At 36.7% G+C, this 22,449-nt stretch overlaps 1 protein-coding gene across 7 annotated transcripts in view; it reads right to left on the reverse strand.

Moving 5' to 3' along the window:
• The window catches only part of lrp1bb (low density lipoprotein receptor-related protein 1Bb), a 329,687-nt gene that overhangs the window by 42,851 nt on the left and 264,387 nt on the right, over nucleotides 1-22,449 (reverse strand). For all 7 annotated transcript variants that reach the window (XR_008396570.1, XR_006982676.2, XR_008396571.1 and 4 more), the window contains exons 51-64: nucleotides 19,107-19,226; nucleotides 18,569-18,697; nucleotides 18,334-18,456; nucleotides 16,919-17,059; nucleotides 16,383-16,570; nucleotides 12,779-12,962; nucleotides 10,643-10,728; nucleotides 7,557-7,679; nucleotides 2,486-2,667; nucleotides 2,198-2,397; nucleotides 1,234-1,422; nucleotides 1,003-1,151; nucleotides 799-892; nucleotides 140-256 (exon numbers count right to left, since the gene is read on the reverse strand). Coding sequence is in view for 3 of the 7 variants with exons in the window: in XM_047156107.2 (XP_047012063.2) it covers nucleotides 140-256; nucleotides 799-892; nucleotides 1,003-1,151; nucleotides 1,234-1,422; nucleotides 2,198-2,397; nucleotides 2,486-2,667; nucleotides 7,557-7,679; nucleotides 10,643-10,728; nucleotides 12,779-12,962; nucleotides 16,383-16,570; nucleotides 16,919-17,059; nucleotides 18,334-18,456; nucleotides 18,569-18,697; nucleotides 19,107-19,226 (2,025 nt within the window). In the remaining 4 variants the exon portion in view is untranslated. The remainder of the gene's footprint in view (nucleotides 1-139; nucleotides 257-798; nucleotides 893-1,002; nucleotides 1,152-1,233; nucleotides 1,423-2,197; nucleotides 2,398-2,485; nucleotides 2,668-7,556; nucleotides 7,680-10,642; nucleotides 10,729-12,778; nucleotides 12,963-16,382; nucleotides 16,571-16,918; nucleotides 17,060-18,333; nucleotides 18,457-18,568; nucleotides 18,698-19,106; nucleotides 19,227-22,449) is intronic.

Below are 22,449 nucleotides of genomic sequence, written 5' to 3' on the forward strand. Positions count from 1 at the left end.
GTGCATACTGTGTATGTGTTCTGCATTATAAGAAGAGTTGCATAGTATAAGGCTATGGGCTGCATAGTAAAGAAAAAAAAACATTGGCTTTAGCAAAGAGAAAACCAAACACTAATTTAAGAAACAATATTGTTCTCACCACAGTTGGCCTCATCTGAGTTGTCACCACAGTCATTCTCTCCGTCACAGATGAATGGAGGAAGAGCACACAAACCAGTTCCACACTGGAAACGCCCAGGCTGGCATTTGAATTCAGCTGAAAAATGATGGTTCACAGTGAGCCTGTACTGCAACCCAGACATCTGTATGTGCATTTTTTATTAAGGCATAAATGAATTAAATCCCTCAGAATCTAGCTTTGTAAGAATTAATGCTACCGGCCCTTTTCAGAATAGCAGCAGTTCCCTTAATTACCGACTGACAGCTTGGCAATTTATGAGGTGAAATGTGACATTCAGACACTAATAACTGGAGTTTTCAATCAAGCCTTTCAATTAGAAAGATTAAATTAAATAAATATATATATATATATATATATATATATATATATATATATATATATATATATATATATATATATATATATATATATCCTTCAAACCTGTTAATTATTGTAAAAATAACATAGAATTTTATTTTAGTTTTCATTTGTGTCACCGCAGTAACTGTCAGGCAACATGGCTCACCAGTCTACGTTCAAGTATTTAGAGGCTAGAATAACAATTACTGATAATTAGCACTAATCATCTGTTTAGTCCATATGGTCAGGTTGGGTAATGCTCTTGCTCAAATACTCACGGCAGTCTGCAGGCTCATCTGAACCATCACCACAGTCATCCACTGTGTCACACTTCCACCAGAATGGTATACACTCATCTGTGCCGCAGCGGAACTGCAGGACAAAGCAGCGCACATTGAACAAACCAAACAGGTAGATTATGAATAAATTTCTGCTCACACTTCGTCACATGAGACTGAATAAGAGAGTGAGAGCTCCCTGACCTGACTAGCTGTACAGTTGGACAAGCAAGACTTGCCATCAGAAGCCAGGTAGAAGTTAGTGGGGCATGCACACTTGTGTCCTCCACCAGGGGACAAAAGGCACAGGTGACTGCAGCCACCATTAGCCACCTGACACTGATGTTTGGGCACTAGAGGAAGAAATAACAGGTATAAAGACAGAACTCTTTACCTTTAGAAAGCCAGTAAAAGAGCAGTAAAGGGGATTCTTACCCTCAGGCTGGCGCAGAGGGTGATAAACTATTACAGATTTAATGGCCTGCCAGGAATTGAGAAGCTCAACAGCATGGGAACCAGAGGTTTTGTGAGCACGGCGGAGAGACTTCGATTTGCCATCTGTCCAATAGATGAAGTCTTCAAACAAGGTCAGCCCCATCACACCCTGGATGTGGTTGTGAGGAACTAAGGTGGAAAATATCAGTCAAAAACTATTTTGCTGACCAATTCACATCAGTATCGCAAATAAAATAGCACTGTTTTCTCTCTCAGTTAGATTTTTTTGCAATTGTAAAACTAAACATTACAACTGTTTTGAGTTATTTCACAAACTTGGGTATTTTCCTATTTCTATTTAAGATTTAAGGAATAAAACATGACCAGGCATACTCTTATAAGAAAAAAATAAATGATGGAGTTACTGTTCCCACACCGTAGTTAATCATTTTCCAAAAAAACAAAAAAAACAAAACACATATCCCAAAATGTTTCTTTCTCTATATACCACATATAAGAAAATATAAATACAATGTAGTGTGTCATGTTACCAAAGACGTGGAAAGTGCAAACTACCTTATCCTGAAGGCTTTCCAGTGGTGGAAAACTTGCTGATTGTTTCAAACCACTGATATGTGAGACTAAACCTCTCCTAACAGAAAACTGCTACATATTAACAGTTATACATTTTTCTTTATTAAAGACTTTGTTGCTGAAACTCAGTGGAGTTTCCACTGTGAATGAGCTGTTACTATAGAAACAATAAGGTATTATAATAAGTGCATTAATATAAACCTTGGATTGGAATTACAAGCCTCACTACGGCCAGTGCTGCTGTTATAGAAAATTAATCAAACCTTCTGACCAATCAGATTTGAGAATTCATAAGCATTGCGGTCTAAGTCTCCCATAAATGAGTACATTGTCCACTTGAGAAAGCTCTCAGTTTAAAACAGCTCTATACCCTTGTGCCTATGAGAGCCATCCATGTTAGCGAAGAGGATGTGGCTGTCATCAGACCAGTAGATCCTCTTGGTGGTGTAGTCAATGGTGAGGGCAGAGGGGCTGTAGATTTCCTTGTCCACGATCACAGTCTGGCCCTGACCATCCATGCCAGCACGGCCCACATATGGGTGTTCACAGCAATCGATCCAAAACACATACCTAGACAAAAGCATTGCACACAAACTCACAACAGGCATGCTGCTATACTGAATATCTCAGATCCAATCAAATAGTATTGGCTCCATACCCTAATTGAGCATCAAGCGCCAGATCTGTGGGGTTCTGTAGGCCAGAGCTCAGTAAGACTGTAGGATAGAGGCCATTAGATTTGGACACTTCCAAGGTCTTCCTTTCTATATCACACCAGTACAAATTCTTCCCAATCCAGTCAACAGCCAGCACACTCGGTACAGCTGCTCTGTGAACGACCTATCAGACGGAAACATAAATATTCATGAACCTTTCCCATACATCCACCTCGCACATTAGAGCAAAGATTAGGTCTGTAACATGACATAAACACTAGTTATATGCAATACCAGATCTGACATCCACTAAAATATGTTTTTGAAAATAAGGGCAGAGCCAAAATGCTAATGCATAGCTTATATTTTCAAATGACAGGTAAGAAAGTAAACGTGATAAGCAATGAACAAAGTGTCAGAGCTCAGAAACTCTGCTCATTTAAACAAACAAATGCTTAAATGAGCTGTCTCTTCTCTACATGCAAACATCACACTTCCTTCGTGGGCAAAGCAAATATGTCAGTTTGCAAATAAAGTGGCTTTTTCATGTGCTATGTTTAAAAACCTTAGAAACTGCAACCTATGCTGTCATAATGACAATAATTATGGTCTCCTCTATCACTGAGGATGAGCAAAGATTTATATATAAAAGGAATAACACAACTGGTGATACTCTGAGCTCATACACATTGAATTATTTTAAACACATTTTTTCCCCAAACACAACATGTTTTCTTACGTAGTGCAATTGTTTCTGCAACACAGATTAGGAAATTACAGCACTCTTTAATTTAATATCTGGCGGGAACATCTTGGCATAGGATAACGGCACTGACTCCCTGTTTCAGTATTTATTGGCCGGTTAGCTCAGCTGGTTAGAGCATGGTGCTAATAATGCCAAGGTTGTAGGCTCGACCCCTGTACTGGCCAGTGTGAGGATTTTCATTTGTACGTCGCTTTTGATAAAAGCATCTGCTAAATGAATACGTGTAAATGTTTGCTTTCACAGACTTCCTCTCTTGACTCAGAAGTGTGTCAAACCAGTAACAGAAGAAGCCACTTGCTGCACAACAGCGAAAGGGACAACGATGGGTAAATGTTGAGGGCATGGTAAAAACAGTACTGAAGTTCCCCCGCCATGCATAACATTTCAACCTCCCTTATATTCTCAGGTATATACTAGGCTATACTAATTGACAAGGCTGTGCCTAAAGCAGTGATTTTATCTTAGCTGAGCTTTAAACATTTTCTGAATCTACAGCACTAAAGTGAGTTTTAAAAGAGGAGAGAACTCATTAATATTCGGAGTGGAAAAGCAAAGCCTATGCTATTCTGTAGAGATCATGCCACATTGATATCAAGCTCTGACTTCCATGGAAATAGAAGGTCAAAATAATTAAAACGTCAACATTTTAATATATCAGCATAGAAAGAAACTTAAAATTGTTTAACATTTCATATACACAGAATCTGTGCTGAATAATGGTTTCTCTATTGGTCTTTACTTCACCACCTGGCCCAAATGATAATGCATACAATATACAGTACATTTGCTGAATAATGTCTAAATCTGAAAAGACACGCAATTGAATTTCAATAAGTCCACACCAGATATAAACACTAGTTCCTATAACACCCTTCTTCATTACTACATATCTTTTCTGGTTTCCTTATTAGACTGCACCAAAGGCATCACCTACGGCTATGCAAATTACACAAGTAGCACAAAGGCAAAGTTCCTACAGCCACAGCCATTCATAAATTTTTATATTACAGAAGTACAGAGATCAAAACAGAACAGGTAATGAAGTGAGAATTTTGCTGCAGGCTACTGTATCTCTATGCTTCCAGCTATTTCGTGATGTATAGAAAAAAAATACAAAAGTACATGTGGCTCATTGTGGACCATCCTACTCAGCAATAGATATTCATAATTTATTTTCCCAGGTTAAAACTTATAATAAGAAATTTAAACCCATTCGACGCATAAAACATTTCAAACTAGGTGGAATTCTTTGTTGAAGTAAAGATGGGATGGAATGTGGATGGAAGCATATGTTGCTCTAAAACCTGTATATACCTTTCAGTATAAACAATACAGTGCCGCCTGAGGGCCCGAAGATCACAGGCATGCAATATTGATTTTCACCCTTGTCCTTTTCTCCAGATTCTCGGAATCTTTTGATGATATTATGTACTGTAGATGATGAGAATTTGATAGTTTTCACAATTTTACATTGAGGAACATTATTCTGAAATTGATCCACAAATTGTAGACGCAGTTTTTCGCAGATTGGTGAACCTCTGCCCATCTTTACTTCTGAGAGACTCTCTAAGATTACTCTTTTTATACCCAATCATGTTTCTGACCTATTTCCAATTAACCTCTAGCTGTTTCTTTTTAGTAACAATTACTTTTCCAGTCTTTTGTTGCCCCATCACAACTATTTTGAGACATGTTGCGGCCATCTTTTTTTTTTTTTAAATGGTACATTTACTCAGTTTTAACATTTGATATGTTTTGTATGTTCTATTGTGAATAACATGTGGGTTTATGAGATTTGCAAATCACTGGATTCTGTTTTTATTTACATTTTACCCAGCATCCCAACTTTTGGAATTGGGGTTGTAGTTATAAATGATACCTTATTAGCTCCTGCTAGTTAGTTGCTAAAAATGTGTGCATGTGCATAATGCATAATGTTGTTTAAAACAGGGTATATCAGAAGTTTTTTATGTGTGTCTTTTAGAAAGATTTAGCCCCAGCCCTGCACTCTCGTACTGACCAACATTGTCCAGACTGATTATTATGAATAATCATGTATATATATAATAAATAATCATGACTATTATGAATTTGCTGGGTTAAAGTTAATCTAGAACCAAATTTAACTGCTAATGGAAGCTAATTTTTTTTTGCGTAGCATGTCTTAATTCACTCAAGGGAATAAGTTTTTCGCAAGGTAGATTATATTTGTGTTCAGTGTGACCACTGCTTTAGTAGAGCATTTTCTACCCATTTTCTTTCAGCATGTTAATGATATGGTGTTTCAGACTAAACATAATATCACAGGTTGATTTTTTTTCCATTTTCAGTGTTCTGATAATCATTCCCCCAAATCTTAATGGGACTAGAGATAGCTTTAGAGTTGGGAGAGAGCGAGAGAGATAAATCAGAAGGAGGGCAAGTGGCCCTGGGTGTAATGATGCCAAATGAGCCTTTTGGCCTCACACTGAAGCTACTGAGATGAAGAGAAGCATGGCTCAGCAGGAGCTCTATACATGCTTCCATCTAAGACCTAGCCATGTAGTTCTTTTCCTACACACACAGTGAGAATTAATTTATATAGTTATAGCCAGCTTCATAATTACTGACACTCTTCAGGGAAATAACGTTGAGCAGAATGAGCAAAAAGTAATACATAAAATAAATAATGCTTGAAATTTGTGATTTCTTAAATAATAAAATGTCTTTCTGTAAAAAAAAAAAAAAAAAAAAAACCCAAACAATATCATAAACAAATAACATAATATTTGTCGAGGATTCATAAAGAAAAGAAATAAACCTTCATAAATTTAAAATACAGTTCAAAGTGCTCCATAATGTGAACTAAAAACAGAGAACAAAAATGAATCGTAAAATAGGCAAATAATAATTAAATAAATAATAACAGTGACATAAATATGACATTTATAACAAGTAAAAATAAATAAATAAAAGATAATAGATACAAAAAAATACAAAAGAAAAATGCAAATAGAATAAAAATATTATAAATAAAATAATAATAAAAGTAATGTAAACATAAATAAAGTAAAAGTACTACCATCAAAGTAAGACAAATAATAAAATCTAATAAATAAAAATGAAAAGAAAACAAACCCCTCATCACTAATAGATGGAGCCTGACAAATATTCCAGACCTTTGATGCACTGAAACAAAATGCAGCAGCTTAATATTTTTAAGTTCATGCATGTGCCTTGTTTAAAGTAGGCCAGTGGTTCAAATCTGGAGACTGAGATGGATACTGCAAAAAAAATTTTAAAAAAAAAATTAAAAAATCATGCAACCATGTCTGTGTTCATTTTGATGTTATTCACTTATTGAGAGATCCACCTAAGTCTTAACCTCCTCACACAGGCAACCAGGATTAGGACAAAAATATGTCAGCAACCTTCATAAGACCCGATGGCTGCCCTTCATAGATCTAAGCATCAACAATTCACTGTGTTTTGCTGATAATTTCGGGTCAAAAATTGGACTATGATTAAAACTGTAAACCAAAATATTTAATTAAATAACATTTAAAATCTAACTTAAAGACAGAACAGTTTTTTTTTTTAATGAATGATAGTAAAACATAATTGAGATTTGAAATTAGCAAGTGGTATAGTATGCATTCTGCATTGCAGTATATTAAATATGAAGTGGGTCACACTTCTTCAACATGGACCTCAATAAAACTTTGAACTAAATGTAGCTCCAATGCCAGGTGGTGCTGCTTGTTGTTATGGACGTGGAGTCTAATAGTTAATTCAGAACTTTAACTCCAAGAATCAACACAACTGTTATACAGATTTTAAATCTGGCTTTTTCTTCCCCTTCCTCACCATCCTCCAGACTGTTGGGGGGTGAGGAATGGTCATGTATCAAATTCCTGCCAAATGTTTTTATTATAGATTTGTGCATTATGGTAGGAATATTTGTGTATGTATGTTACATCCATTACCAGACTTACAGGTGTGTAACTGTGTGCAATGTTGCTTTTATGCAATAATTTTTCTTCAAGGGTAACAATATTCCTGTAGTTGACTGCACTGCATACACATAAGCTTGAGAGGCAAATGGTTTTTAGAGACAATACCACTGCTAAATGCTGATGATGATTTCTAAAAAAAAGAGAAATTGTAATTATGTTGACATTGGCCCAGTAACACAGCACATGATGTCTTTAGAATATCAACAGAAATCCATTATGAATGAAGGAATGAATGAATGATCAGAACATTAGATTGTGTTGCTCTTTCCATAAACTACTTCTTTAAGAAAAATAGAAGCATATTAACCATACCTTAAGATCACTACCATTCAGCCGGATTCTGTTGATCCTCCGACCACTGGGTCTACTTGAGTCAACCCAGTAGATGAACTCTTTTCTGTAGTCAAAATCCAAGCTGATAATATTGTTGAGACCCTTTTGAAGAGAACAGAGGACGTGAAAGTGATATTTTCCCACAGCCAAAATAAAAAAATCTCTGCTGTTCAGTCAACAGATGATCGAAATCATCTGCAGCACAGCTTCTTTAATGCACAAAAGAGCAAGACATGCAGCCTTGTTCTGTTACTCAATTAGCTGGAGAGATTAATTAGCCACTCCATATGCACTTTTCCTTTAGTCTCGCTGAGTGAATCTGGCAGAAATGTAAATGAGAAACACAGCATGTATACATCCCTTTGATATCTAATCAGTGCATTGATTTTGGAAAAGCAGGCTGTGCAACTGATGCCTGAAGAATGTGCTGAAGCAGGGTTCAGAGAGCCTTCCAACAGGATACTGAGCTACATCCGTTACTGTCAAGTTGGCATCAGTGTGTTGTCAGTCAGGAAATGCAGTTTGCTGTTCACCAGCACAGCCCTGCTCACCTCAGTACAGGTGCTAAGATCAGGTGATGAGTGAAAGCAGACATGACACCTTCATCAGATAACCAAAATTCGCACAGAATGTTGAATCCACAGGGACTCAAACAAAAGATAGTCTGTGGTACAGGGACTGGGTGATTAATAATTCAACTGTAAGAAAGAAAAAAATTAGAAGGGCAATATATGAACTATGGTAACAGCACAGTTTGAAGTTTATAATGTTCTCTACAAATGGCTTATTGGTTCATTTTCAAAGCCTTTTATCAGCTGGATCAGAGTTCTGGAAGCTGAGAAAACCTAAAACTGGGCAAGGAAATGAAATCCACAGAGTTATAAACCCATTTCATATTGCATGTTTCAGTAAAATAAAACACTACAGGTGCATCTCAAAAAAATTTTATATCATGGAAAAGTATATTTTTCTGTTATTTAATTAAAAAGTGGAACCTTCATATACTCTAGATTCATTACACATAAATTGAAATATTTTAAGTCTTTTTTGTATTAATCTTGATGACTACGGCTCAGCTCATGGAAATCAAAAATCCAGTATCTCAAAATAGAATAAAGAATTCATAATACAGAAATGTCGACCTACTGAAAAGTATGTTAATTTATGCACTCAATACATGGTCGGGCTCCTTTTGCACGAATTACTGCATCGGTGCGGCGTGGTACGGAGGCAATCAGCCTGTGGTACTGCTGAGGTGTTATGGAAGCCCAGGTTGTCTGTATTGTTGGGTCTGGTGTCTCTCATTTTCCTCGAGAATACATGTCAATACAACAGTCAGGCGAGTTGGCTGGTTAATCAAGCACAGTAATACCATGGTCAGCAAACCAGTTACTAGTAGTTTTGGCACTGTGGGCAGGTGCCAAGTCCTGCTGGAAAAGGAAATTAGCATCTACATAAAGCTTGTCAGCAGATGGAAGCATGAAGTGTTCTAAAATCTCCTGGTAGACGCTGCATTGACTCTCGACTTGAGAAACACAGTGGACCAACACCAGCAGATGACATGGCACCAAATCATCACTGACTGTGGAAACTTCACACTGGATTTCAAGCAACTTGGATTCTGTGAATCTCCATCATTCCTCCACTCTGGGACCTTTATCTCCAAATGAAATGCAAAATTAACTTCCATCTGAAAATTGATTGTGGTTGTGTGTACTGAACCAGACTGAGAGATTAAAGGCTCAGGAAACCTTTGCAGGTGTTTGGAGTTAATTGGTTGATTAGAGCTTTTCTCAGGTCAACATTTATGTATTATAAATTCTTTATTCTAATATTTTGAGATACTGGATTTTTGATTTCCATGAGCTTTAAGCCGTAATCATCAAGATTAAAACAACAACAAAAAAAAAGGCTTGAAATATTTCACTTTATGAAAGTTCCACTTTTTAATTAAATTACGGAAAAAAAGGAACTTTTGCACAATATTCTAATTTTTTTTTTTAGATGCACCTGTATATGGCCAAAGGTTTGTGGACACCTGACCAATCACACCCATATGTGGTTTTTGAACATCCGATTCCAGGTTTCGTCTTCCTTTTGTTGCTATAATAACTTTTGTGATTATGGGTGATTTTTTAAATCTGCTGTTAAACATAATGCCAGACAGTGGAATGACTTTTAGTGAATGTCTGGTAGAATAATAGTCAACTATGATGTCAACCAGGATACATCCACTCATGTAGACACTCATTATATCAAAACAATGATTAAAGTAACTGATAATGAGCTCCTTGGATAGAGAGGGATAATTTATCAAAAGCCTTATAAATGATGTCATGAATTTCAACTGGAATGAATTACACAGTAAGTGCAGATTGCATAATAATTAAAATTCACAGTTTGGTTATTTAGACCTATTATTATTGTTATTATTTGAGACCTAAATACAGTTAATAATAATAATAATAATAATAATAATAATAATAATAATAATAATAATAATAATAGTAAAAAACTAAACAATTAAAAACAAACATTGTCACAACACATAGTCAATAGAAAAAAATCAGCTCAAGCTGAACATAAAAAGTAAGTAACAATAATAAATGAATACTAAGTGGAATTTTTTTTTTCATTATTTTGAAAAAATTCATAAAGCTACTATAGGAAAAATAGGACAGAAGAAAATTAACTGCATGGTACATTACATGCTATGGAGGGATTACAACTTCGACAGGCAGGCAGTGGACACACAATTTGTTTTCACTCTATTAATGTGAAGCTCCACAGAAAGAGCACTGTTTAATGACTTCAATTAGTCTTTTAAAACAGAGAGGGCCAACAACTGCTAGTGTGCTATTATCACAATCACATCACCATGGTTCTTAATTGGGACTCTATTTAGCTTTTAACAGTTCAGTTTCATGGATTGCTCTTTGAATCACCACTGAGATTTATAGTAACACACTCTGTGGGACAGATTTTTTCAACCAGTTGTGAAGAAGGGATTGTAACAGTAAAGTATATAAAGCAGGGATGAAACTAAAAGAGGCAGAAACGTTTACCTGTTTCAGGAGAGTGTAATTAGAGCCATCAACACTTAGTTTTCTGATCTCATGATGATCGGCAAGTATAAGAAAGGGCTCTTCAGCTGAATAAAAAAAGAAAAGAAAAGTGTGAGGACACATTCTAAACAGTATTAGCCTGTTGGCTGCAAGTTTTTCCACATTTATTACTTCATAACACAGTTCATCTCGTTACCAAGGCAGGATTATCAATATATGAGATTGGGCGAGTGCACCAGCCAATGGGGGGCACCAAATGATTACGATAACAACAAAATGGGGGCAGTGGTGGCTTGGCAGTTAAGGCTCTGGGTTACTGATCGGAAGGTCAGGGGTTCAAGCTCCCACTGAACCCTTGAGCAAGGCCCTTAACCCTCTCTGCTCCCGGGACACTGTATCATGGCTGACCCTGCGCTCTGACCCCAACTTCCTGACATGCTGCAGTATGCGAAGAAAATAATTTCTTCTTGTATATGTGATCAATAAAGACTCTTTAAATTCATTAAACTAGACCTTTAAATTATTTATCATATTTATATATGATATAAATATTCCCCTTCCCCCAGTTGAGTCCACAAAAAATATCAGACAAATTCAAAATGGATAGGCTGAGCAATTTTGATAAAACCTAAAAAAAAAAAAAAAAAAAAAAAAAAACATTTTTGGTGGTACATAGTCTACATTCGCAAGTTTTGTTTTCTTCACACTTAGAAAATACTTTGAGGATTCAATTAACGACTTTGCATGCACAAAGTCAAGAAAGAAGATGTTCTGCTAAAGGTAAGGCTTATTTACTATTATTTCTGGGTAAATATGTTAACTATTTAAGTTTAGCTCTTTGTGTTTCGTTGCTCTGTGTCTCGAAGTGTGGTGCTGAATTCAGCTGCTGAAATGTTGCCTCCAACAGTCTTTCTTGGGCTTAGCTTATTTGGTACATGTGTGCAATAATTTTAGACAGACTCTTTAATGGTTTTGCATGTAATCCTAATACAGGCCCAGTTGGTAAGATATATAAAATAAGATATATAAAATCATGATATTTACCATGACATGTTGCACTTGCATGTGAGTTGCATTCAGATATGAGCATCAGTGTAAGGGCTAGAATGGCATTTGCAGGCCCATGTTTATCTATGGTGTCAGGTTTTTTGGTTGGGTCTTACATTTTTCTGTAGCATGTATGGTGAGCCTGTACTTTAGCTATAAATTCATGTAAATCTATGCTCTTTATGAACGTAGTAATTTTTCACATTTTTATGTGTAAAGTGTGTGTGTGGGGGGGGGGGGGGGGGGGGGGCACTTCAACTGTGGTCACCCAAGGGCACCACACCATGTTAATCCAGGCCTGCTCATTACATTTAATATTATCAATACCACAGCGCTGTTCAATTATTAAATCTGATTTGTCGGTTCATTTGATTAATTTTCCATAACAGCAAAGCTCTGACAGTGTTGTCCACTGTAATTCTAATCACAGGCTTATAGTACTGTGTTCTTTATTGTTTCTTTATTATTTCTATAGTAACAGGCACTTGTATTATATGGATGCTCCACATTCTAAAGCTAATAATAAAACAATTTTAAAAAGTGTTATTTAATAAATTAAAACATATAATCATTGACATAGTGAAGCTTTCTATAAGGCGACATTTATTTTACATTTCTGGAAGGACATTAGGGTGTCAGCACTTTATATTGGTGTTTTTCGCAACAGGAAAGTCTTCTGAAAAGTGGACTATGCAGTTTCTCTGTAACACAACAACCTTTGTTTATAACCGATTTATTAACCTCAAGAAAGAGAAAAAAGAGAGGTTGGAGAGGGAACGACGGTTTATAGCTGCTATAATGTAATGTATTGTAACTCTAAATTATATATTTAACTATAAATGTTATAAGCATGATGTGCTGTTCATTAATAAATTGTAATCATTTTATTATTCAAACCGCTGTGGTATAAGCCGTTGATTATTTTACTGTAAGAATATGTTCTGTCATGTTTTATTTCCTTATGTGTAGCCTCTTTAATTTTTATTATGCCCCAGTGATTCCAGAACAAACAAACAAACATCTACAACCTAAAATGCCAAACAAATTCTTGCAACATAGCCACATGATGTATGGAATAGATGTAATTACCAGAGAAAGACCTGCAGCTGTCAGGGTTGTGTTTTGAGGCTTCGTAACCATCCACACATAAACACTTGTAAGAACCGTAAGTGTTGATGCAGGTTTGACTGCAGGGGAGAGTGGTGGAGCATTCATCAATGTCAACACAGCTTTTCCCGTCATTCTTCAGGTGAAATCCTGGCCAGCACTTACACTAGACACATGGATGAAAAATGATGGAAAACAATTCAAAATGTTTTGCACCTTTAAGCTATCCAATTTCAACAAATGAATTACGATCGTTTCCCCGAAACCACATAAACTGTGTGATTATTGCACTACACCCAGCAAAAATTGCCAACAGTTATTTTCTTCCAAGAAGCTTTTAAATAAGCTAAAAATAAAAATGTATTACTGAGGAAGATGCTAGGGTTCCTAGAGACACTTCCAACTAATTCAGAAATAATAATGCAATGCTTACTTATGGGAAAAATACAGTAATTCAGTAAAATATGTATTTGATGTGTAAAAAGCACATCGATGTAACTTCCTGCCAAGCATAACTTTTTTCATTAATGTGTTTTCAGAACAACCCATACAGTATATAGAATACATATATTTTTTATTGTATCCATTGGATACTACTGCAATTTTCATGGAGGGAAAATTATTTGAGCAACAGAGCAATAAATCTCTCCAGACTTTTGGCTGAGTCAGTTACTGTATTTCTCCTGATTCTCCTCCACTCTGTGCTCAGCTTATAGAGATTTGTGGAGAGCCTTATATTTATACTTCCCTGGTTGAAGATAAAGGTCATCACCTATGTGTCCTCTGGCATTTGTTGTGTTTCAATAAACCCTTTATTGATTCCGAGAAGGAGATATTGGACAGAATTTTGCCTTAGACCAATAGCTGGTCCACGCTGACAGCTCTGATTGCCAAAGGTCATATGGGGAAGACATTTGAGACTTTGGTATGAACCAGGCAGCCTATCCACCTTTTAGAAACTGTCAATCATAGGACTGAGTGATCACAGCCATTATAAATGGAACTTGACATCTCCTTCAAGCCTGGGCTTATCATTGTATAGTCACCTAGACACATTTTTACTCTAGGACTACTATAGAGAGGGAACCTACAATGGAAATGATTTTCAGACGAGACCTTAAGGCTTTTAATCAATAGGATAACCTGAATACAGAAGATCTCGAGTGAACCAAAAAACAAACAAACAAACAAAAAACAGAATGAACTGGTCTATAATGTATGTTCAGCATTAAACATGCAAGTAAGGTAAAGACCAGGGTGAAAAACAGTACTTAACACCTGAAAAGTGGGTAAATATTAGCATGTGGTGAGGACAGTTCCTTCATCCAACATGTATTGAGACAAAACCAAAATCCCCACATTCTGTTTAAACCCAACCTCTATTTCCATTCAAATGTTCAATCATCAGTGCCAGACCTGGTGCCTGAAGCAATTATTCAAAGTGCTTATTGACATGGCTCTGGTTGTGTGGAAAACACTTCAGTCGTTTTAAGTTAAAAAGCTAGTTTAGAAACTAGATATGCAAATTAACACCAGTCCCATAGCCAGTGCCACAGTTCATGTTTTTCAACACATATCAGGCCAGTTAAACAAAAACAAATAAACAAATGAAACGCATACAAATAAATGAATCTAGTGAAAGCCAAATGTACAAGGACACGAGACTGTTTGTGAATGGATGGATGGTAACATGGGAAAATAAACACAAAGGTTAGTTTTGACTGTCAGAACAAGATGAGTTATGCTTTCTGTGTTATTTTTTCCATTCTGTTCTTTTATTGCTTCTTTCTCTTTATATATCATACTTTTAACTTAAAAATCCATTATTTTCCATTATCCATTATTATTACTATACACACTGAGGGTTACAAGGAGAACTTTTGTGCAATTCGGTACAACTGTATTTATTATTATTATTATTATTATTATTATTATTATTACTTTTATTGTTATTACAAAAAAATAATAAGACTATTGTACTGAAATGTCAATATTTTCATTCTACACTGTGGCAAGCAATTTACTACTCTAACTTTCTGTCATGATTTTCCCCTCGAGTGCCGAAGCATAAAGCACGACAGTGTGTACTTCCGGATTGTCAGTGACACTTTACAGTGACACTTTACCATGACACGTTTTTTTTTTTGGTTTCTGTCCTGTCTCTGCCCGTGTTATGTTATTAGTTATTTCCTAATGTCTCAGCTGTTTCATGTTATCCCCTTAGATTTCGTTAATTATTTCAAAACCTTGTGCGTCTTTGTTCGGCGCAAAGTATTGAGTGTTTGTGGTTTCCGCCAGTACTCTATGCCATTTTGATCTATGTTCTCACTCCATGATTTTGATCCTGAAAGGAAATTCTCTTATGTACTCTAATATTATGAACTGTATTAAGACACCTTGGATACAGGGAATACTGGGTTGTAGTTTCTGTTTGTGTGTCTCTGTGCTATTAAATACCTATGATGAATGTATATATTTAATTACCTCTTTGAATAAGCTGATCAACTTCCATCTTTTCTTTTAGCTGGCACATGTATTTTCTGTCTCTTGAAAAGACTTATTTTCATAGTGTGCTGTGTGTTTTTTTTTTGTCTATCTGTCTGGCCCCTGCACCAGTAGAAAGCGTCCACGAACTGCCGTTATCAATGTGTATAAATACTTCTGCTCTGCATGAATAAAGTGGGATGTCTATGTGAGCATGCATGAAGTCAGTGTGTGTTCATTTTAGACCCCCCAGGCCTGAACGTTCCACGGTAAACCACACTTTCTAGCTGATAGCAGCACAGAACTAAGAGTAAAGTTAATAGAAGGTATTGTAGAACAGGCTGAAAGGGCTGACGGAGGTCTGGAAGACGTAATAATTATATTCCTGAGATACATGCAAATCTAACAGATCCTGTTTTCGTCCTCATGTTATTGATTCTTGTCCAAGTCTTGCTTAAGCCCGTTTGCCAATCGCCTGACCCCTGGCTTGTTTTTTTGACCAAGGTTTTGCCTTACGATTTGCATTTGTCTGCCTGCCTCTCCTCAATAAAGCTCTTAACTGCATATGCATCTGTCTCCAAATGTATTACATGACACTTTCCATGATTTTATGGCTATGATGGTATTGTATTATGCCTAGAAAATAGTAATTTCGCTTGAATGCTCCTCTAATGCTAAAATAACTTTATTATTAATATATATTATTTGTAGAGCTGTGAAATCATTCCTATGCACTGCTTTTTAGCAAGTGCTCATGGATTGTTTAAAGTATATTTTTAAATGAGAAAGAAAACACTTGTGTTCACTGAGTCCCTGTATGTCGAAACACAGGGACACAGTGACTTGTAATTATGAATTAAAGTTAAAAAAAAAAAAAAAGTGCTGCTAACAAACTGCTTTTTAGGGATATCAGCATTTATACTACACATAGTAAATGTTTTATTCAGCAACATATGCTGGCTTATGGTCCTAGAAACAATTCTATACAATGCATTTAATTTTTTTTTTTTTTTGCCACGGTATTGTTTTGGTATCAGGCAATATGATACTATATTTAGTATAAGAATGGAAGTCATATCATCATGAGTGACTGCTAACCAACCTTGTATCCCACCAGTAAATCCTGGCAGTCCTGAGTACAGCCACTGACACGTCGATTGAGGCACTCATTAACGTTACAGTTTTTCTCATCCGAGCGATCTCCACAGTCATCTTTCTGGTCACAAAGGCTTGTCTCAGATATACATCGGCCATTTGAGCACATAAAAAAGGAGCCATTGCACAGGCTCTCTGGAAGAATGACAAGAAAAGAAAACAGACCTCTTTGAAATTAAAATTATTTTTGAGAAAACATTAATTCAACTAAATAATGTTTTCTACTTTGCCGTAAAAAGCAAAAACAGCAGAAGGCCACATACTATTCCGCACATACTGCAAGTGCCAATAAGCTCAAAGGCTTTCAACAGACTCTAGGTGAATTCAGTGAAAAACATGCCATCCCTCAGGTCAGCCTTATTCTCTTCAAGCTCTTACTTTAATGCACACTGTTCCCACTGCCATTTATATTCCCTTAGATATTCAGTAAACCCCATGTCCATCAGTCAAACATATTTCATCAGTACTCTACAGGCTCTTTACCGGCTGCCAGGCATTTGAGATTGTGGGGGAGCTCGTCTGAGTGGTCTGGGCAGTCTGGGTAACCATCACACTCCCACTGCGCACTGAGTAAGCAACGGCCATCAGCGCAGCGGAACTCGTCTGGCCCACACGAGCGGTACGCTGCAGGAGAGATTTCACTGTTAGCCTGCTGACTCGCATTCTCACCACTGTTTAAATACTTCAGGAAAACATATCCGTTCTGTTGTTAAAAAATAATGGCATAATAACTAAAGCTTCAGATAAAAATATAGATGATGGTGATTTCCTTAACCAGAAATCCTCTGTTCTAATAAAATCCTTGTTGCTGTGTCTGCATATCTATATCTCTACATGGTGTCTCTAATGATACTGAGTCTGATGCACTTATAATGTGAAATATTACTTATTTCATCTAGAACAGAAATATCAGAACAGGAGAAGTGCTTAATTAAAGCACAATATACATTATTTTTTTTATTTTTTTTGCTTCTTCCCTTACAATTTTTTAGCCAATTATATGTAATTTGGATTACAACATTGTGAGACCAACTTGAACAAGCCTAGATTTTTTTTATATGCAGTCTGTTCATTACATGCAAATTAATCTGACAGTGAAGTTGTCAAACAGGAAGTGAGGGCATATCTCGGCAACAGTGTGATGCATTCAGATCAGCACCTGAGAAACAACCAGTCAGATTTTTTGACTAAATCCCCCCTAGGGGACATTAATTCAGAAATGAGTAAATCTCAACATCACTCATGATTCTTCTTTCTGTTGATTGCCTGGAAGGTGCTGAGTGTTCAGGTAATGAAATTGTGATTTGCCAAACAGGAAGCCAGCCATTTTTAAAAAAAAAAAATCTTTTTGTTTTTTAGCTTCTCCTACAAATTATGTCATCAAATTCATGTCAAAGTTTGTCCAAATAATCACAAAATTTAGATCACAGCACCAACCAAACTTGTATTTTAGATATCATCAATAACACACAAATGAATTTGATGGTTAAGTCACCAAACAGGAAATAAGAGCATATCTCAGCAACACTTTTACATATTGAAACCAATCTTGGCACACATGTTTAGCAACATGACCTGATGTTAACAAATAAGGTTTGAGTTAATTTGCATTTTGGGACAGCTACTGAAAACAGGAAGTGTGGCAATATCTCAGCAATGCCTTGACATATCGGCATCAAATTTAGTATAGCTCCTCAGGAACAAGCACTGATGGTCTCAATGGCTTCTGGTGTTCCTTTCTTGCTAAGGGATGGGACTAGAAAGTGCTTGGCCCCTTAATCACTTGCAGCATTAAGCATAATAATAATAATAATAATAATAATAATAATAATAATAATAATAGCAGATGGACTAATCAAGACAGTTAAGTAATAAAAAAAAGGAAAGGTAACACTCACCACATTCAACTGACTCATCTGATCCATCTCCACAATCATTGTCATGATCACACACAAAGCGTTTGGGGATGCAAGCCTTGTTAAGGCATCTGAAGGCATTCTCATCACATGTGTTATTAGGTGCTGCAAGCAGAAATCAGGTGATACTATAAACTACTTTTAACAAATAAATGATTGCATTTATTCCTACATCCCAATATTGAATGAGTGAATGAATAAATGAACAAATATATACCACAGCCAGCAGCTGCCAGTTCATCACTGCCATCAGGACAATCCCTTTCTCCATCACAGAGCCAGCGCTTGGGCACACAAGCATAAGACCCAGAACAACTGAACAATCCGGGGCCACATGTCACAGAGCCTGTACACAAATGAATCATTTTAGTAAAGCTGTTGCTCCTCGCTGTCCAGACTCATACTTTAATGTGTTAAGAAGGTTCATATGCATATTATTAGGGCTTGAACAAAAATCTTGGAAATTAGTTAAGAAAAAGTTAATGTTTATTCAACTAGTCTGAAAGTGTGCTTCTTTAATTGCCTTTTGCCTGGGCTTAAGGCAGTTCAGTTAATATCTCTCCGATATTTCATTACAATCCAATTAAAAGAATATTTATTACTAACATCTATTAATATGCTCAACATCACAAGATTTTTATTACCAGGTTAATCAAAATGGCAGCATCTTATTTTCACTATACTTAGTGGTTTTCTCCTACAGTTGGGATTTGATACCATTCACCTAGTACATAAATATTTGTTACAGTGCGTACCACAGAGATCATCACTTTCATCCACTCCATCTCCGCAGTCGTCCTCTCCATCACACAGCCACTGCTTGGCTATACACTTGTTCTTGGAGCAGGCAAATTGGTTCCATAGACAGGAGGAATCTATCAATGACAAAATTTCAGAAGTGGTGGATAAGAGATGAGAGACAACTCACACAGTTAACTGTCTTTCTAGTGATTTTCGAGAGATTTTCCTTCTCAAACCTGGTTAAGTTGACTCTTGCTTTTCATAAACTTTTGAATTTGAAATACATGAAATCACCACTTAGTAAATGTGAAAATGCAGCTTGTTTATATTTATAGTTTTAGAAACAAGAATGACTATCAGATGGTATTGTGCTGGTAAGAACAATATTTAAACAATATTCCTGAAAGCTCACAGCCTTAATCTTTTTTGCACAACTCACCAACCAATTGCACTAGCACTTTAAAAGCCATGATTAAGAGATCTTCTTGAATATAAGCCCCTTTAAAAGTAGGCATAGAACGGAGAAGTAGACAAAACAAAAAAAAGTTGAATGGCTGAGTGCCTCAAAAACTTCAATTCTGATTTCTCATGGTTCAGATTTATTTGTCTGAGCAGTAAAATTATGCTGACAAAGACAGACCCACCAGATTCCCTCCTGGAGAATGGAATGATCAGTCACAGCAGGAGAAATTGGTCTGATATTAACATGTACCTGACTGTTTCTGATGGTCTGATGAACTCCCTCAAAATTCTCCAAGATAGGATTTCCTACATTCCTTTTAAGTTTTGACAAGGATTGTAAACTAGGAATGAGCTTTTTGTCTCATTTGTTCACATTAATTATTAATAATGATTAATTAATTGCCTTGTAAACATCTAATAAAAAATATTTAAACGATTTACAGTCATATGAAAAAAATAAGTACACCCCATGAAAATTGTTGGCATTTTTGAGACATTTGGACAAGCAAACATTTGATCATCTTTAAAACAGTGCCTATTAATGAAATTGATATACTTGAACAAAACTACAAGGAAATTTAGCTTTTTAAATCATTTATTCAGCAGAAATATCAACAGATGTGATATTCTTCTGTAGAAAAAGTAAATACATCCTTGGCCTCAAAAGTTAGTATTGCCCCCTTTAGCAGAAATAACTTCTTGTAGACGTTTTGCATAATTGTCCACCAGTCTCTGACATTGGCTTGCTAAAATTCTTGACTACACTTCCATGCAATATTGTTTCAGTTGCAAGATGTTTGAGGGTTTTCTTGCATGTACTGCCTGTTTCAAACAACTCCACCCCCCACCCCATTTTGGTTTCTTCAATTCCGGGCTTTGACTAGGCCATTGCATAACCATTAATTTCTTCTTTTTGAGATATTCCTTGCTGGCTTTGCTAGCATGCTTAGGATCATTATCCTGTTGGAAGGTCCACTTTCGGTTCAACTTCAACTTTGAATCGGACCGACTGCCTTTGTCTGTCCAAAGCACTTTATTCGAAAAGGCCTGGTCTTTGCCTATATGTTCATTGGCAAACTATAGTCTTGCAAAGGCTTTTTCCTGGAATGCCTCCAATGCAGGTTAAATTTGTGCAATCTCTTTCTGATTGTAGAAGCATGCACTTTGACACGAACAGTTGCAAAACTTAATAGCAGATCCTGTGATGAAATGTTGTGGTTCTTGGAGGCTTCTTTATGCATCAGATGGTCTGCTCTTGGGCTGAATTTGCTGTGACAGCCAGTCCTGGACAAATTGGCAGTCATTTGAAATCAGCGCCATTTGTTTTCCTTAAAGTGGAATGATGTATTTCAAATAATTTGGAGATCTTTTTAAATCATTTGCCAGACTTATAGGCATCCATAACCTTTATTCTGAAGGCCTTACAGAACCCTTGGCATGAAGACACCACACACCTCAATAGCAAAGGAAACACCAGACACTAGAGGTGAGAGGTTTAAATAAGACAGATTCCACCTGCACTCCCTAAGCAGGTTCTGATCACTGGCAACCAGTCTTGAACACCTGATTCTAATTTTATGGATTTGAAGGGTGTATGGGTGTTCTTACTTTTTTCCATGTGACTGAGCTGTTTTTTGTTAATTAAAATTGTGAAAATTACTACAAAATGTTACTTTTATGTGTCACTTGATTGTGCATCAACTTTATTAATAGGCACTCTTTCAAAGAAGATCAAACGTTTGTTTGTCCAAATATGTCAAAAAAAGACAACAGTTACCATGGGGTGTACTTATTTTTCCACATGATTGTATATACAGCATGTGGGAACCTTTAAAGCTGCTGGTAAAGCAGTCCAGGGGGCTTGCCATGAAGCTGGTTGAGAAAATGGCAAGAATATGCAAAGCCATCAAGCTGCTTATACACCAATCAGCCATAACATTAAAACCACCGACAGGTGACGTGAATAACATTGGTTATCTTTTTACAATGGCACTTGTCAAGGGGTGGGATATTTTAGGCAGCTAGTGAACAGTCAGCTTTCAAAGTTGATGTGTTGGAGGCAGTAAAAAAATGGGCAAGCTTAAGGATCTGAGTGACTTCGACAAGGGCCAAATTGTGATGGCTAGACAACTGGGTCAGAGCATCTCCAAAACAGCAGGTCTTGTGGGATGTTCACAGTATGCAGTGGATAGTACCTATGTTAGACATGGTCATGGGCACCCAAAGCTCATTGATGCACCTGGTAAGCGAAGGTTAACCCATATGGTGTGATGCCACAAAAAAACTACTGCAGCACAAATTGCTGAAAAAGTTAATGCTGGCCATGAGAGAAAGGTGTCGGAACACACAGTGCATCGCAGCTTGCTGCATGTAAGGCGGCATAGCTGCAGACCAGTCAGAGTGCCTATGCTGACCCATGTCCACTGCAGGAAGCACATATGATGGGCATGTTAAGCCTCCAACTGAACCACGGAGCAATGGAAGAAGGTGGTCTTTTCATGGCAACGGTATTCCCTAATGGCAGTGGGCTCTTTCAGCAGGATAATGCACCCTGCCGCACTGCAGAAATTGCTCAGGAATGGTTTGAGGAACATAACAAAATTCAAGGTGTTGATTTGGCCTCTAAATTCCCCAGATCTCATTCCGATGAAGCATCTGGCAGACAAGTCCATTCCATGGATTCCCCACCTCGCAACTTACAGGACTTAAAGTATCTGTTGCTAATGTCTTGGTGCCAGATACCACAGAACACCTTCAGAGGTCTTGTGGAGTCCATGCCTCGATGAGTCAGAGCTGTTTTGATGGCACAAGGGGGACCTACACAATATTAGACAGGTGGTTTTAATGTTATGGCTGATCGGTGTAGATGTCTTAACTTTATAGTTTTGATGCCTA

The sequence above is a fragment of the Ictalurus punctatus genome, chromosome 6, assembly GCF_001660625.3.
Source record: "Ictalurus punctatus breed USDA103 chromosome 6, Coco_2.0, whole genome shotgun sequence".
In the NCBI taxonomy this organism is placed as follows: Eukaryota; Metazoa; Chordata; class Actinopteri; order Siluriformes; family Ictaluridae; genus Ictalurus; species Ictalurus punctatus.